At 37.9% G+C, this 15359-nt stretch overlaps 1 protein-coding gene across 1 annotated transcript; it reads right to left on the minus strand.

Annotated features, from left to right (window-relative positions):
- Positions 1-81: 81 nt before the first annotated feature.
- LOC140820937 (GDSL esterase/lipase At1g29670-like) lies at positions 82-4063 on the minus strand. The gene is made up of 5 exons (XM_073181322.1): positions 3787-4063; positions 3559-3683; positions 2876-3121; positions 2555-2801; positions 82-429 (listed from the first exon to the last, which is right to left on the minus strand). Exons 1-5 carry the CDS (start codon positions 4028-4030, stop codon positions 227-229), a joined length of 1065 nt encoding a protein of 354 aa, XP_073037423.1. The 5' UTR covers positions 4031-4063; the 3' UTR covers positions 82-226.
- Positions 4064-15359: the final 11296 nt, after the last annotated feature.

A 15359-nucleotide genomic window follows, 5' to 3' on the forward strand; every position in this document is an offset into this window, starting at 1 on the left:
CTTACGTCATAAAAAAATGAAGAAAAAAATAAAATAAAATTACATGCTGTGCACACCAATACTTAATATCAAGAAGAGAGATCCATTAATCATCCATCTCTAAATTAAAATGTATTATTCAAGTTTACCACACAACTTTAAAATTTATTCACTTACTGATCCAAATACTTGGACAATTTATTTAATATTACATGTAGTTTTTTATGCGTCTGAGTGTGCCATGAATTTATTGCTGAGCAAGGTTCTTAATTTCGGTCGTTGTTAAAATGGAAATGTATACTCTGGCAGCTACTAAGCGATCTATTATCTCTGTGGTATGATAGTTGTCGAAGAAAACGTACAGATCCCTGTTTTTACACGGAGCTTGGTTAGGAACACACACTCCTGCCGATGATACTGCACAACATGGAGTACCGAAAATCGAAGCACCTACATATATTAACTTCAACATTAATATACAAATATAAGAAATATATATATTTTTATAATGAGTGCTCAGCAAACGAACTTATAGCTTGAACTTTATTGACGTAAAAACAATATTTATTTTAATAATATTTTACGATTTTATCCAATTATGACAGTTACTTTATTTATATACTCATGCAAGCTGCATAACTAAAGTTCTTGATACTATAGGTAGCATGAGGCATTTCTCTCAACGTAAGATCATGAATCTCATTAGGAAACATATCATATATTCTAAACATGTTCTTAGTTGATTCAGCCGCCTAAAATAAAGATAAAGGTCGCTTGAGATTGAGACTAATATATGTGATGTAAACGTCATTTTCATTGGTAAGGGATTATGCTCTGTTCTAACATAAGATTCCCATTTTATGTGAAAAAAAGGAGATGTCCATTCATACACACGAATGATCATTTGATAGCACTTAACATCCCTCCCACAAATTTTCCAAGAGGTTATCACTCATCAAGTGAAATATTATACGGTTATGGTTGTATACCATTAGTTCTTTGACCCAGAATAATGTAGATGCTCTACATACTAGCATGCACTTTGATCCATTTATCGACTCAATTGAGGGTCATCAGGTGACGAAGTTGGGTGTAATACGAAGGATTCAATGTATTTTAATTGAGAATTCACCGCTCATCCACGGGTGAAAATCTCCTATGAGATCTGATAAGTTAATAGTGAAAGAGATCTCTGGCCAGAATAAGACTTGTGCATTTTGGAAAGATATTTCCTCAGTTGCGCATACCATGTCACTATTATTACTCAAAGATACATGATATCTTTATTGAATTTATTTGCAACTCTCAATATACCAATGATCTGATGTGTGCAATCAGACTTGAGTACTAACATTCTTGATTAAAGAATTGATAAAAAGAATGAGTCTAATTAGGGTAAGTCTGAATAGAAACAAATGTTTTTCTGAATCACATGAAGTTGTGAACTCACAACTAGCTGTATCTTTAAATCATTGAGGGTCATACAAGTATCGGATTATGTTTTCTCGTTGATATAGTCAAGTTCAAATAGATGAATTTGGCGGCTGTAGTTTGATGGAGATCAAACATATTGCTTATAGCTAATTAAGTGAGGTGAATGAAACGTCTGTTTTAGTGAATGAATTCACAAAACTGACGGCGACAAAAAAATGGTTCAGTGGAAAATTTTATCATTCGAAATTTTCATTTATCATTATATCATGAACAATATTTGTACTCTGGATACATCAGTGTTGTATAATCGTTGATCCGAGTTATAATGAGTTTACAATTATTTATTTAGTAAATTTAAAATCTAATAATTAAATAATAAAATCATTAGTATAAAATCATTAGTGGTGACTACTAAGTGCAAAATTCTCATGAAACATTATAAAAGAGTATAGAATAAATTAATTAAAAAAAGTTATTTAATTTAAAGCATAAATAAGTACATATATATAAATATATAGTATTATTTAAAGTTGATAATGATTCAAATAATGCATGTTATTTTCAATAGTAGAAATTATATACAAGAGATATTTTGAATAATAAAAATACTATATCTTGGTTCAAGTAGGAATTTTTATTAGATCAGAAATTAGAACTTATAAATATTTCATGAATGTTTATATGAAATAAAATAACTTTTGCAATCAAAATTTTCTCTCTCCCTCACAATTTTGGCCATCTCAATAATTTTAGAAGAAAATTTTCGGCCAACCTTCCCGCGCCTCTCTGCCGCAGCACCGACATCGGAATTTTGAAAATTTCGACGATGTAATCTCAATAAAAACTTGTGTAGATTTCCAATACAGTATATACGAGGAACAAAGCTTCTGATCGTGGACTTAATTAGGAGATTGAAAATTTCGTAGAGAAATACCTACTTAAAATCCAGAATAATGTGGTGTTCAGGGTTTATAATACAAATGTAAATATTCTAAATGCACTATTAATGATTTTAAATCATACTACGTCCAAAAACGTTTGAACCTAAAAACAAAAATTTTAAAACTTTTGATGCATCTTATGTGTGAAAAAACGGTACTCCAATATATATATATATATATATAATTATTCGTGCACGTACCTATAGAAGCAATGATAGAGATTAAAATCCCGCTCATGTTTACGTATATAAATTTCGCGCCAGTTAGATCGGCATTGAGATTGTTCACCAGAGGCTTCAACCTCCTGTTGAATAGTCGCGTGTATTTGTTCACGTAATCGACGCATCCGGACGCATTAGCTGGAAACATTGCCCGCACTTGAGGGATGCAGCCTACTGGCGGAACACCATAGATTGCAACCTTTCTTGCCCCGCTAGTGTACAAGGCCTGGTAACCACAAGTTAGTTTATATATTTTGAACAAATGTTAACCACACATTTATTTTTGGAGAAATCATGTACCTTGAGTTGGGTAGTGTATTGTTGAATCAAGAGTGCTGCAAACTGATCCGGTGTAAGTGATGCAGTTTCTGGGTAATTTTGCGGCTGTATATAATTGTTAACATAGTCATTGCTCCCCATTTCCACTATATACAAGCACTTGTTGAGGTAGTCTTGGACTTGAGTACTTGGGCCAAGTAAAGACGACAAACCAGAGATTGTTATCTGATGATTTGATAACTGTCTGTTCATGCTGATCCGGTCACCCTATCCAAAACATATATATATATACACAGAAAAATAATCAATAATCGGTTTCCCTACTGTTTGTTGTCAGGTAAAATTCTTGCGAGTTGTATATATGGTCTTGAATAGTGCTCCCCTGAGCTAGTTTTTGAGTTGAGGTAAGTCCAAGTTCCATTCTTCTCGTCTTGTTTTGGACTGTCCATAATTGGACCACTCATTCTACTCATGATAATCGGGTCATTTGTAAACTTCAAGCTCTATATGTTCATTTCTGAACGTGAGGGGGTGTGTTAGTTGTCCCACATCGTGGATAAAATTCAAGTGAGTTGCATATATAGTCTTAGAAAATTCAGCTAGTTTTGGGTTGAGTTAGGACAAAGTTCTAATCTTTTTAACACCTACGTATAATTATTGTGAAAATTATTGAATCTCATAGGACAAAATATAATAATAATTACCAGTGCTCTTGATGTATTGTCGAGGATTCCTGCTCCGGCGGACGCATAATTGACTCCTTTCGCAATAGCAGAACCTGTAGCTGTTGCGAAAGGCGGGATGGAGTTATTAAATCCTAGCAACTGAGCTGCAACCATGGCCAGATCATTCAATATCATTAGCCACGTCCATTCGATCGATAAACAATAATACAATATTTATAGAATATTATGAGAAGAAATAGCTAGAACCGATAAAATCCGGGGTATTTCTCCCGTTGCTAAATCTTCCAGTCGGACCAGCGTAGAAATCAATCCCGTAGGGTGGATAATTTGACTTAAGCACAGTGTTGAGCATATTATTGTTTCCATTATCAGTCAATGAAGCTCCGAAGAAAAACAGGCACGGGACTTGCTGTTGGGCGCCATGAGATTTCACGAAAAGGCATATTATAAAAATCGCAACCCATTTCGGATTAGTATTGATACGAGCCATCGAATTGAATTAATTTATTGGGTAGAAAATTAGTTGGAGATCGATGGAGATATGGTTCAGAAAACTTGCATTAGCTAGATGGCTATAATATACAGACGTTTGTGACATCTGACACATGAAATTGAACTCAAAGCTAAAAAGAAAAAAAAAATTAAACTTAGTATCAAAATCAAACTTGGATTGTTTAAAACATACGAAACAAAACTCACGCTATGAATTAGGGTATTTCCAGAAAGAGTATGTCTTTTGTAAGACGGTCTCATGAATTTTTATCTATGAGATCGGTTAATCTTACCGATATTCACAAAAAAAGTAATACTTTTTCATGCATGACTCAAATAAGAGATCTATCTCACAAAATACGACATGTGAGACCGTCTCACACAAGTTTTTGCCTTCCAAAAAAGAGACTAAAGTGGAACTAATGCTGCTCAAGGGCGAGTTCCGGGGAGTGTAAAGTGGAAGCTTAATTTTCGTTTTCATTGAGATGTAAGTTTTATAACCGCTGTAGTATTGCTAGTTTGAAGGGAAATGGTGTCATTGCCAATAATTTTGAAGTCATGTGCTATGGTCAATCAATAATGTACCTATATCTTTCTCTTTGACGAATTTGATTTCGACACGTTAATTTGATAAATATCACTCCGTTGTTTGTTGTGACAAGTATATTTAAATATTGTCAAGAAAGTACAATTAGGAGGGGTAAAACCTACGAATTTCTAGTAAATACTGATCATTAAGAGATGAGAAACAACACCAATAAACAGAAACACACTTCTCCGGTTTCACGAGCCTCATAGTCAAACCCTATAACACCAATAGATAGCTAGGTTGTGTTGATTTTTTTATATATATTGATAGCTCATTATATTTTTAATTAATTTCGAAACAATAACTTTGATGTTAATTTCTTATTCGTCTCAATTACTTAGACTTGCTTTTGTAATTTGATATACAGTCAAGTTTTTATATTTAATAGTCATTTCTTTGTTTTTTTCCTGATAGACATATTAACTGAATCTTATAAAAAAATTTAATGAATTAAATAAAAATTTGTTTGTAAATTGATTTTTTAATATAATAACAACTGTAGTGGTAGAATTTAATTATGCACATGGTCTTGTCGGTGCTGATGCATACTCTTCATAATAGGCAGCAGACAGATGGCTATTGTCCAAGAGGAATTGATATTTGTCCACAATTTTGTGTTAACTATATAGTCTATTTTATTTTATATATAAAATGTCACGCCCCGAGACCGGGGTTAGTCGACACCGGCGTTGTCTCACAATCACATAATTGTAAAACAACAAGCCTCGTAGTAAATCAAAATAACCAGTCTTTTTCATAACCAATAATCGTCTTTACAATGCGATAGAAATAAAATGCGGAAGCGGAATACATGATGATAAAATTAAAGACAGAATAAATTCGACTGGTCTCAAATGGAGTTTCTTCATTACCATCCCCAAAAGTACTCTTGCTCTTCACTCTCGATTTGTTCCTCGTTCTTATCTGGGTGGGAATGTAAGGGGTAAGTATTTTGGGGAAATACTCAGTAAATGGGGGCCGATCGAGCATAACAAATATCGAGGATATACATACGAATAAATTATCGAATTTTCAATATTAAGCATGTTGAATCAAATAATAACAAAATTAAGAATATAGCACTGCAAGTCATTTCAATTTCTATGGTTTTACTGATCAGTCCCCTATATGTTACTCCTCTAAGGGGCGAGGCCAAAGGAACGGTTATTATAACCCACCGCATCAGGACCTAAACAAAGCATATCAAAGTTCGGAATTTCCTTTACCATTTCTAAATCAAATCATTACAGTGCATTTCAAATAATTCAACATGCTTTCAAATATTATAGCGGATATCGAACAACGAATAATTTAGGGAGATTTTATACCAAATGAAAACGAATAAATTATGCCGATCGAATTTTCAAAGTCCTATTTAATTTATTTCGAAATATATTATGCTCACTTAAAGAGAAAATAGGTGAGCCAAATCTTTTATATAATAATTAAAAAGTCCACTTTAAAATAATCAAATGAGTGAACCATATTTATTTAAAAGGTATAAATATCAAGTGACACTTAAATAAATATAAGTGTGCAATTTTTATTTAATAATATAAAACAAAAGGAAACAAAGGAGAAAACCCACTTACCATTATCGTTGAGATTGAATTGTTAGGCTTGGACCAATACACCTCCAACAACTACTGGAATTGGCTCTACGGCTGCTGGAACTTAGGATCTAAATTTTTGGTTCAAGCTGTGATAGCATGAGACAACCGTTCACTTGAAATGTTGATGGAATTTCTAGACCGAAAGAGGCTACGGCATAGCTTAGAAAAATGGATAGAAATTTACCTAGTAACTGGACCGAAAAGATTTCGAATAAGGTTGCGGAAAAGCTTCAAATTAGGCTGCTGTAATGCTTCGATCTTGGCTGAATTCGGCTGCTATCTCCTTCGGAAATGGGCAGGATAGTGGTCTGGAAAAAGGGCAGCAACTTTGCTTCGAACCGTTGCGGAAATTCTCGGGTTTTTGGATAGCTTGTTTGATCAAGCTCCTCGGCTATTCCTGGACCAACGTCGAGCAGCAACTGGTCTCGAAATAATGTGCAGGAACTAGGCTAAGGCTGGGTTATTAATCACGACAGCAACTGGACTCCGAAATACTACCACAAAGCTTCGAATTTGGCCGGAAATTGGATCAAGAAATCTGTTTTTTTTTTTTCCAGCAGCTATATTTTCGAATCCTTGCAGCTACGGGGGAGGAATTGCAGACTGATGAGGTGGGTTACTACCTTCGGTACTTATTATATAACGGTTTGAATGCTCAGCTACAAGGTAAATCTCAAATCACTCCACAAGATTTTTGCTGATTGCTTAGTCAAAGGTTGGTTACACTTTGAAGTTGAATGTGGCCTTTTCTTGGTCCAAGTTCACGCCCGAGACTCATGCTTGCAATGGAGTGATTTTTGATTTCCTTAAATTGTAAGGTAACGGTTGCAAGAATTTCTTCCAGGATTGGTGCCTTCCATTTGCTCGGTCTTCACATTCTCCCCTCATTATTTTAAGTTTCGTCCTCGAAACTTGGATTAACTTGTCCTTCAAATAGGTAGGGATATAGATCTTTTATTTTCTCTTCGAGTTCCCAAGTGGCTTCTCTTTCGGTATGATTAGACCATTGTACCTTGACATAGGGAATTGTTCGTCTCCTTAGTACTTGGTCCTTTGTATCCACGATTCTGATCGGGACTTCCTTATAAGTCAGTCCTTCATTCAAGTCTCCCTCGATTAAGAGTGGTTCAGCTTCCAGAATGTGACTTGGATCCGAAACATATCTCCTTAGTTGCGAAACGTGGAAGACATTATGGATTCTAGACATATTTGGTGAGAGTGCCAGTCTGTATGCAAGTGTCCCCACTTTCCCTAGAATTTCAAAAGGTCCAACATATCTAGGGTTCAGTTTCCCGGGTTTGTTGAATCGAACCACACCTTTCATTGGTGATACTTTCAAGTATGCTTTATCTCCCGCTATGAATTCCACTGGTCTTCTTTTCAAGTCAGCCCAACTTTTCTGTCGGTCTTGTGCCACTTTAAGTCTCTCTTTGATTGTAGCGATTTTATCCACTGTTTCTTGGATCAATTCGGGTCCAGTGATGGCCTTTTCTCCTACTTCGTCCCAATATAGTGGTGACCGACATTTTCGCCCATACAGAGCTTCATACGGCGCCATTCCGATACTGCTGTGAAAACTGTTATTGTAAGCAAACTCAATCAGAGGCAGATGTTCACTCCAATTACCGCTAAAGTCTAGGGCACATGCTCTCAGCATGTCTTCTAAAGTTTGAATTGTCCTCTCTGTTTGACCATCGGTCTGAGGGTGGTAGGCCATACTGAGGGTGACCTTAGTTCCCATGGCTTGGTGAAAACTTTTCCAAAAACGAGATACAAACCTCGGGTCTCTGTCTGACAAGATGCTGGCTGGAACCCCATGTAATCGTACGATGTTATTCATGTACAATGTGGCTAGCTTGTCCAAATTATATTTCATGCGGACTGGTAAGAAATGCGCAGATTTTGTGAGTCTATCTACGATTACCCAGATGCCATCATGGCCTTGTCTAGACTTTGGTAATCCAACTACAAAGTCCATGGAGATATGTTCCCATTTCCATTCTGCAATTTCTAGAGGTTGAAGAAGTCCTCCAGGTCTTTGGTGCTCTGCTTTGACCTGTTGGCACACAAGACATTTGGAAACAAATATCGCAACATCCTTTTTCATTCCACTCCACCAGAAATTCTTTTTTAGGTCTCTGTACATCTTGGTACTGCCAGGATGGACTGAAAATTTCGACTTATGTGCTTTTGACATTACTTCTTGTCGAAGGTTATCTATGTCTGGTACGCACAATCGTCCTTTCATCCAAAGGACTCCTTTGTCGTCGATCTGAGTGTCTTGAGACTTTGCTTCCTTAGCTTGTTCCTTAAGTTTTACTAGAACTGGGTCTCGATTCTGGTTCAACTTGACGACTTCTCGCAGACATGGTTGAGCGGAGATTGCAGCTAAGGTAACCTTACTCATATTCCTCCGACTCAAAGCATCAGCTACTTTGTTTGCCTTACCTGGATTGTAGCTTATAGTCAAGTCGTAATCCTTCAATAGCTCAATCCATCGCCTTTGTCTCATATTTAATTCCTTTTGGGTGAACAAGTATTTGAGGCTCTGATGGTCCGTGAAGATTTCGCACTTGGAGCCATAGAGATAATGTCTCCATATCTTCAAAGCAAAGACGACTGCTGCCAGTTCGAGGTCGTGAGTGGGATAATTTCGTTCATGTGGCTTCAACTGCCTTGATGCATAGGCAATCACTCTTCCTTCTTGCATGAGTACACATCCTAACCCTTCCTTCGATGCGTCATTGTAGATGGTGAAATCCTTATCTTCAGTGGGCAAGACTAACACTGGTGTAGACGCGAGCTTTTCTTTCAATGTCTGAAAACTTTTCTCGCAGTTGTCATCCCAAATGAATTTAGAATTCTTTTGAGTAAGCCTTGTTAATGGTATGGCTATGGAAGAGAATCCTTCAACGAATTTCCTGTAATAGCCTGCCAAGCCAAGAAAGCTTCTAATGTCTGTGGCGTTTCTCGGTTTCGGCCAATCTAGAATTGACTCCACTTTCTTTGGATCCACTGATACTCCTGCTTCCGATATCACATGCCCTAAAAAGGACACACTGTTTAGCCAGAATTCGCATTTCTTGAACTTGGCATAGAGTTCTTTCTCCCTTAAAGTTTGCAGAGTGAGGCGGAGATGCTCTTCGTGATCTTCTTTGCTAGGAGAGTAGACAAGGATGTCATCAATGAATACCACTATGAACCGATCCAGGAACGGCTTGAAAACTCTGTTCATTAGGTCCATAAAGGCTGCTGGTGCGTTTGTCAGACCAAAGGGCATCACTATGAATTCGTAGTGTCCATACCTTGTCCGAAAGGCCGTCTTTGGGATGTCTTCAGCTGTGACCTTCAATTGGTGGTAGCCCGTTCTCAAATCCAATTTGGAAAATACTGTGGCTCCCTTAAGCTGATCAAACAGGTCATCTATTCTTGGAAGAGGGTACTTGTTCTTGATAGTGATCTTATTCAATTCCCTATAGTCAATGCACAGCCTCATGCTCCCATCTTTCTTCTTGACAAAAAGTACTGGAGCTCCCCATGGAGACGCACTTGGTCGAATCTGCTTTTTGTTTAGCAATTCTTGAAGTTGCTCCTTTAGCTCCTTAAGTTCAGCTGGTGCCATTCTGTACGGTGCCTTGGAGATGGGTGCCGCTTCGGGCACTAAGTTGATTTCGAACTCAATTTCACGATCCGGGATTGTCCCTGGTAGTTCTTCCGGAAAGACGTCTGGGAATTCTCGTACGATAGGGATATCCCCTGGTTTAAGTTCAATCTCCTCCTGTACCACGTTAACCATTGCTAGATAGATATCTGTTCCAGATTTCACGGCTTTCCATGCTTGGGATGCGGAAAGAAGTGACTTCCGTTCCTTGGATTTGCCATGATACATGACCTCTTTTTGGCTCGGGGTTCGGAGCCTAACACTCTTTCCCTTGCAATCTACCATCGCATTGTTTCTTGCTAACCAATCCATTCCTAAGATGATATCGAATTCCACCATTTTCAGTTGTATCAATTCTGCTTGGAATAGGTGCTCATGGATACAGATCTTACACTGCCGGTGTACTCTATGTGTTTCAATTGTCTTACTAGTAGGAGTTGCTACTCTAAATGGTACGACTAGTACTTCAGGTGTAAGCCCTAGTTTCTTAGTGAACCTCTTAGATATAAATGAATGGGTAGCACCACTATCAAATAACACGTAAGCTGGCATTTCATTGACAAAAATGGTACCTGCCACGACATCGTTTGCATTATCTGCTTCTTCTTGGGTTATTGCAAATACACGAGCGTTGGGCTTATTCTCCCTTGGTTTGTTGGGGTTTGCATCAGCATTAGGCTTTGTACTTCTCTTCAATGGCTCGGGGCAATTAGCAATTCGATGCCCTAATTTCCCACAATTGAAACATGCTCCCGTCTGTCGGTGGCATTCTCCAGAATGACAATTATTACATTTGGGGCACATCTTTGGTTCTTGGTAAGTTGGGTGGGACGAAGCACCTTTGAAGGATCCACTGGACTGATTTGGTCTCTTGAATGGTGGCTTCCCCTGGGATGATTGTCCAGTAAGGTGCCGCGTATTCTTGTTCTCGTCCTCACGACGCTTGATGTCTGTCTCAGCTCTTATTGCTGCTCCCATTAAATCAGTAAAGCTCGTAGGTTGGTAAACTGCTAAAGATGACTGAATACGGCTGCTCAATCCCTTTTTGTATCGGTGCATTTTCAGAACTCCATCTGCCATGATTGTCGGGGCATAAGTTCCAAGGTCATTGAATCGGGAGGTGTAATCTACCACTGACATGTCTGGAGTTTGCGAGAAGTTCTCAAACTCACTCAATTTCTATAGTCTGACTTCTGTTGGGAAATAATGTTTGAGAAAGACATCTCTAAATTGTTGCCAGGTGATTACTCCGGCGGCTGTCAGGGCAGGTGAGACTGTTTCCCACCACTTGCTTGCCTTATCCTCCAGGAATGGCACTATCACCTCTACTTTAAGTGCCTCAGGTATTTCTAGCAGTCGCAGTTGGGTTTCCACGCTTTTCAACCAACTCTGGCTACTCTCAGGGTCGGCGTCTCCCTTGAACACTGGGCAACGGTTCTTACGAAGGGATTCATAATGATACTTGATCCCATTCTGTGCCGGTGGTGGTTGTGGCTGCTGATTACCATTGGGGTTTCCCAAACCTTGGATAGTTGTTGCCACTATGGTGGCTATAGCCATCAAATCTGCTTGGCTCAGGCCCACTCTGGGAGGTGGTGGCGGTGGATTTCCATCAGGATTCGGATTCTCATTATTGTCATTGTGGTTGTTAGCGTACCGTGGGTTGCGATTGGCTCGTGGAGGTCTTCCGGCCATTTCCTACAAGTGTGCAAGTTTCTAAGATATTTGTTGCACAAATTTGATAGAATGCATTGAATAATTTGTGCGAAAATAAATTGATGCCAACAAGTAATCGAAATAACAACTTTTATTGATTTCTCAAATAAACATAAACAACTGAATGGGAATTTATTGGAATGGAAAAAAAATGGCAACAACGGAAATAAACTAAAAATGGTTCACTAAAATATTCTAATCTGATATCTCTCCATTCCCCACAGCTACGTCAGGTGGGGCTTCCTCCTCTTCGGAATCCTCCTCCGGCATCTCCGGGTCTAAAAACTCTGCCAGCTGCATCTGCAGACTTTGATTCTCCGATTCTAATTCAGCAATCTGTTCCCTATGAGTCAGAATCTTCCCTATCGCGTCGTCCAACTCATTCTTTGCACGCGCGCAGTTTGCTTGATCCTTCTGGATGAGTGCCTTCTCCCTTGCCTTCCTTTCGTCTATCTCCCTTGATAGCCTTTGGTTATTTTCTGACAATTGCATGACCACCTTCCACGACTCTTCCATTCTCTCCTTATCTCTTACCCGTGCGTGACGAGCTTCAGCCAATTCTACGGTACGTCGGTCCAATTCGTCCACAGTCCGTTTGGTTTGGCCCCTCGTCAGTTGTAACGACTCTCGCAGTTCGCCGTTATCTTCATTAACGAGTTGGAACATCTCATATACCTGATCGATCCTCTTTTCTGCTGCCAATAGCTTGGCAGTCAGATCCTCCACTTGCTTTCTCCTCTCCAGGTTGCTAGCTCTTAGTCTCCTAGCCGTCCTATCGTGGCGTGCTAGAGCTAAATCATCTAAACGCATAAGAGACTGAGCGCGCGTGCGAGGTAGGAGACTGTCTAGCTGAAACGTCTCTCTGGGAGGAATCGAAGCTACACTCTTACGGGCAGTTAAACGTATGCGAGCCATTTCCTGAAATAACGAGAGGAAATGTTTTAACAAGTATCGGAAAAGCGGTCAAGGAACATGATACAAAACAAGGAATATTTTCCAAGGGTTCTAAAGAATGAATCATAAGGATATTGATGACAAAGTTGGTTAGGAAAATGATTAAGCTTTTGCCAAAATTTGACTTCGTCAAATTTCCTATGGCAATCTCCCATCCGGATTATGAACCTGGTGTGCTCTGATACCACTTAAATGTCACGCCCCGAGACCGGGGTTAGTCGACACCGGCGTTGTCTCACAATCACATAATTGCAAAACAACAAGCCTCGTAGTAAATCAAAATAACCAGTCTTTTTCATAACCAATAATCGTCTTTACAATGCGATAGAAATAAAATGCGGAAGCGGAATACATGATGATAAAATTAAAGACAGAATAAATTCGACTGGTCTCAAATGGAGTTTCTTCATTACCATCCCCAAAAGTACTCTTGCTCTTCACTCTCGATTTGTTCCTCGTTCTTATCTGGGTGGGAATGTAAGGGGTAAGTATTTTGGGGAAATATTCAGTAAATGGGGGCCGATCGAGCATAACAAATATCGAGGATATACATACGAATAAATTATCGAATTTTCAATATTAAGCATGTTGAATCAAATAATAACAAAATTAAGAATATAGCACTGCAAGTCATTTCATTTTCTATGGTTTTACTGATCAGTCCCCTATATGTTACTCCTCTAAGGGGCGAGGCCAAAGGAACGGTTATTATAACCCACCGCATCAGGACCTAAACAAAGCATATCAAAGTTCGGAATTTCCTTTACCATTTCTAAATCAAATCATTACAGTGCATTTCAAATAATTCAACATGCTTTCAAATATTATAGCGGATATCGAACAACGAATAATTTAGGGAGATTTTATACCAAATGAAAACGAATAAATTATGCCGATCGAATTTTCAAAGTCCTATTTAATTTATTTCGAAATATATTATGCTCACTTAAAGAGAAAATAGGTGAGCCAAATCTTTTATATAATAATTAAAAAGTCCACTTTAAAATAATCAAATGAGTGAACCATATTTATTTAAAAGGTATAAATATCAAGTGACACTTAAATAAATATAAGTGTGCAATTTTTATTTAATAATATAAAACAAAAGGAAACAAAGGAGAAAACCCACTTACCATTATCGTTGAGATTGAATTGTTAGGCTTAGACCAATACACCTCCAACAACTACTGGAATTGGCTCTACGGCTGCTGGAACTTAGGATCTAAATTTTTGGTTCAAGCTGTGATAGCATGAGACAACCGTTCACTTGAAATGTTGATGGAATTTCTAGACCGAAAGAGGCTACGGCATAGCTTAGAAAAATGGATAGAAATTTACCTAGTAACTGGACCGAAAAGATTTCGAATAAGGTTGCGGAAAAGCTTCAAATTAGGCTGCTGTAATGCTTCGATCTTGGCTGAATTCGGCTGCTATCTCCTTCGGAAATGGGCAGGATAGTGGTCTGGAAAAAGGGCAGCAACTTTGCTTCGAACCGTTGCGGAAATTCTCGGGTTTTTGGATAGCTTGTTTGATCAAGCTCCTCGGCTATTCCTGGACCAACGTCGAGCAGCAACTGGTCTCGAAATAATGTGCAGGAACTAGGCTAAGGCTGGGTTATTAATCACGACAGCAACTGGACTCCGAAATACTACCACAAAGCTTCGAATTTGGCCGGAAATTGGATCAAGAAATCTGTTTTTTTTTTTTTCCAGCAGCTATATTTTCGAATCCTTGCAGCTACGGGGGAGGAATTGCAGACTGATGAGGTGGGTTACTACCTTCGGTACTTATTATATAACGGTTTGAATGCTCAGCTACAAGGTAAGTCTCAAATCACTCCACAAGATTTTTGCTGATTGCTTAGTCAAAGGTTGGTTACACTTTGAAGTTGAATGTGGCCTTTTCTTGGTCCAAGTTCACGCCCGAGACTCATGCTTGAAATGGAGTGATTTTTGATTTCCTTAAATTGTAAGGTAACGGTTGCAAGAATTTCTTCCAGGATTGGTGCCTTCCATTTGCTCGGTCTTCACATAAAATGTGTGTGTCAAATTTATGAATATCAATCAATTGGAGACAAAAGTAATTTAGGATATTAATGTTATATTTGGATGTAAGGGTTTTATTTGGCGAATTAGATTTGATTGGAGCAACCATTTGAATAATGAATTTCAAATTAATACATATATTGGGAGTATTTAAAATTAGTAAATTACTTAGCTTGATATAGAGTAGATTTGAAATTCACTTGGAATTTAGTTCATTCAAACAAAGTATATGACTTTAAATCACAAGTGAGTCTCACGTGAGACCGTATCACGGATCATAATTTGTGAGACGGGTCAACCCTAACCATATTCACAATAAGAAGTAATACTCTTAGTATAAAAAGTAATATTTTTTCATGGGTGACCCAAATAAAAGTTTCGTCTCACAAATACGACCCGTGAGACCGTCTCACACAAGTTTTTGCCTTAAATCACATATATAAAATTCATCTTTTTAAATTCATCCATCCAAACACAAGTCACGAATATCAAATAACGCTGATATATTTGAATTTATTACGATTACTATTGAAATTGTGTATATAAATATTAGATTTTAAATTAAATAATCATTTAAAATATATCCATCTAAACACAACTTAAGTTTGTTTCGAATTTGAGTAAACCAGTTTTCGATATTAATTTTCACGAATTAGGATCCTATTTCATTTTAAAACTCGTAAAATTATTGTTTGAGTTTTTTTTTTTTTTTGAAGACCTCGTCAGTCTAAGGATAATAAAATCTGCAT

Source organism: Primulina eburnea, unplaced genomic scaffold (genome assembly GCF_022965805.1).
Source record: "Primulina eburnea isolate SZY01 unplaced genomic scaffold, ASM2296580v1 ctg291_ERROPOS436017, whole genome shotgun sequence".
NCBI classification, from domain to species: domain Eukaryota; kingdom Viridiplantae; phylum Streptophyta; class Magnoliopsida; order Lamiales; family Gesneriaceae; genus Primulina; species Primulina eburnea.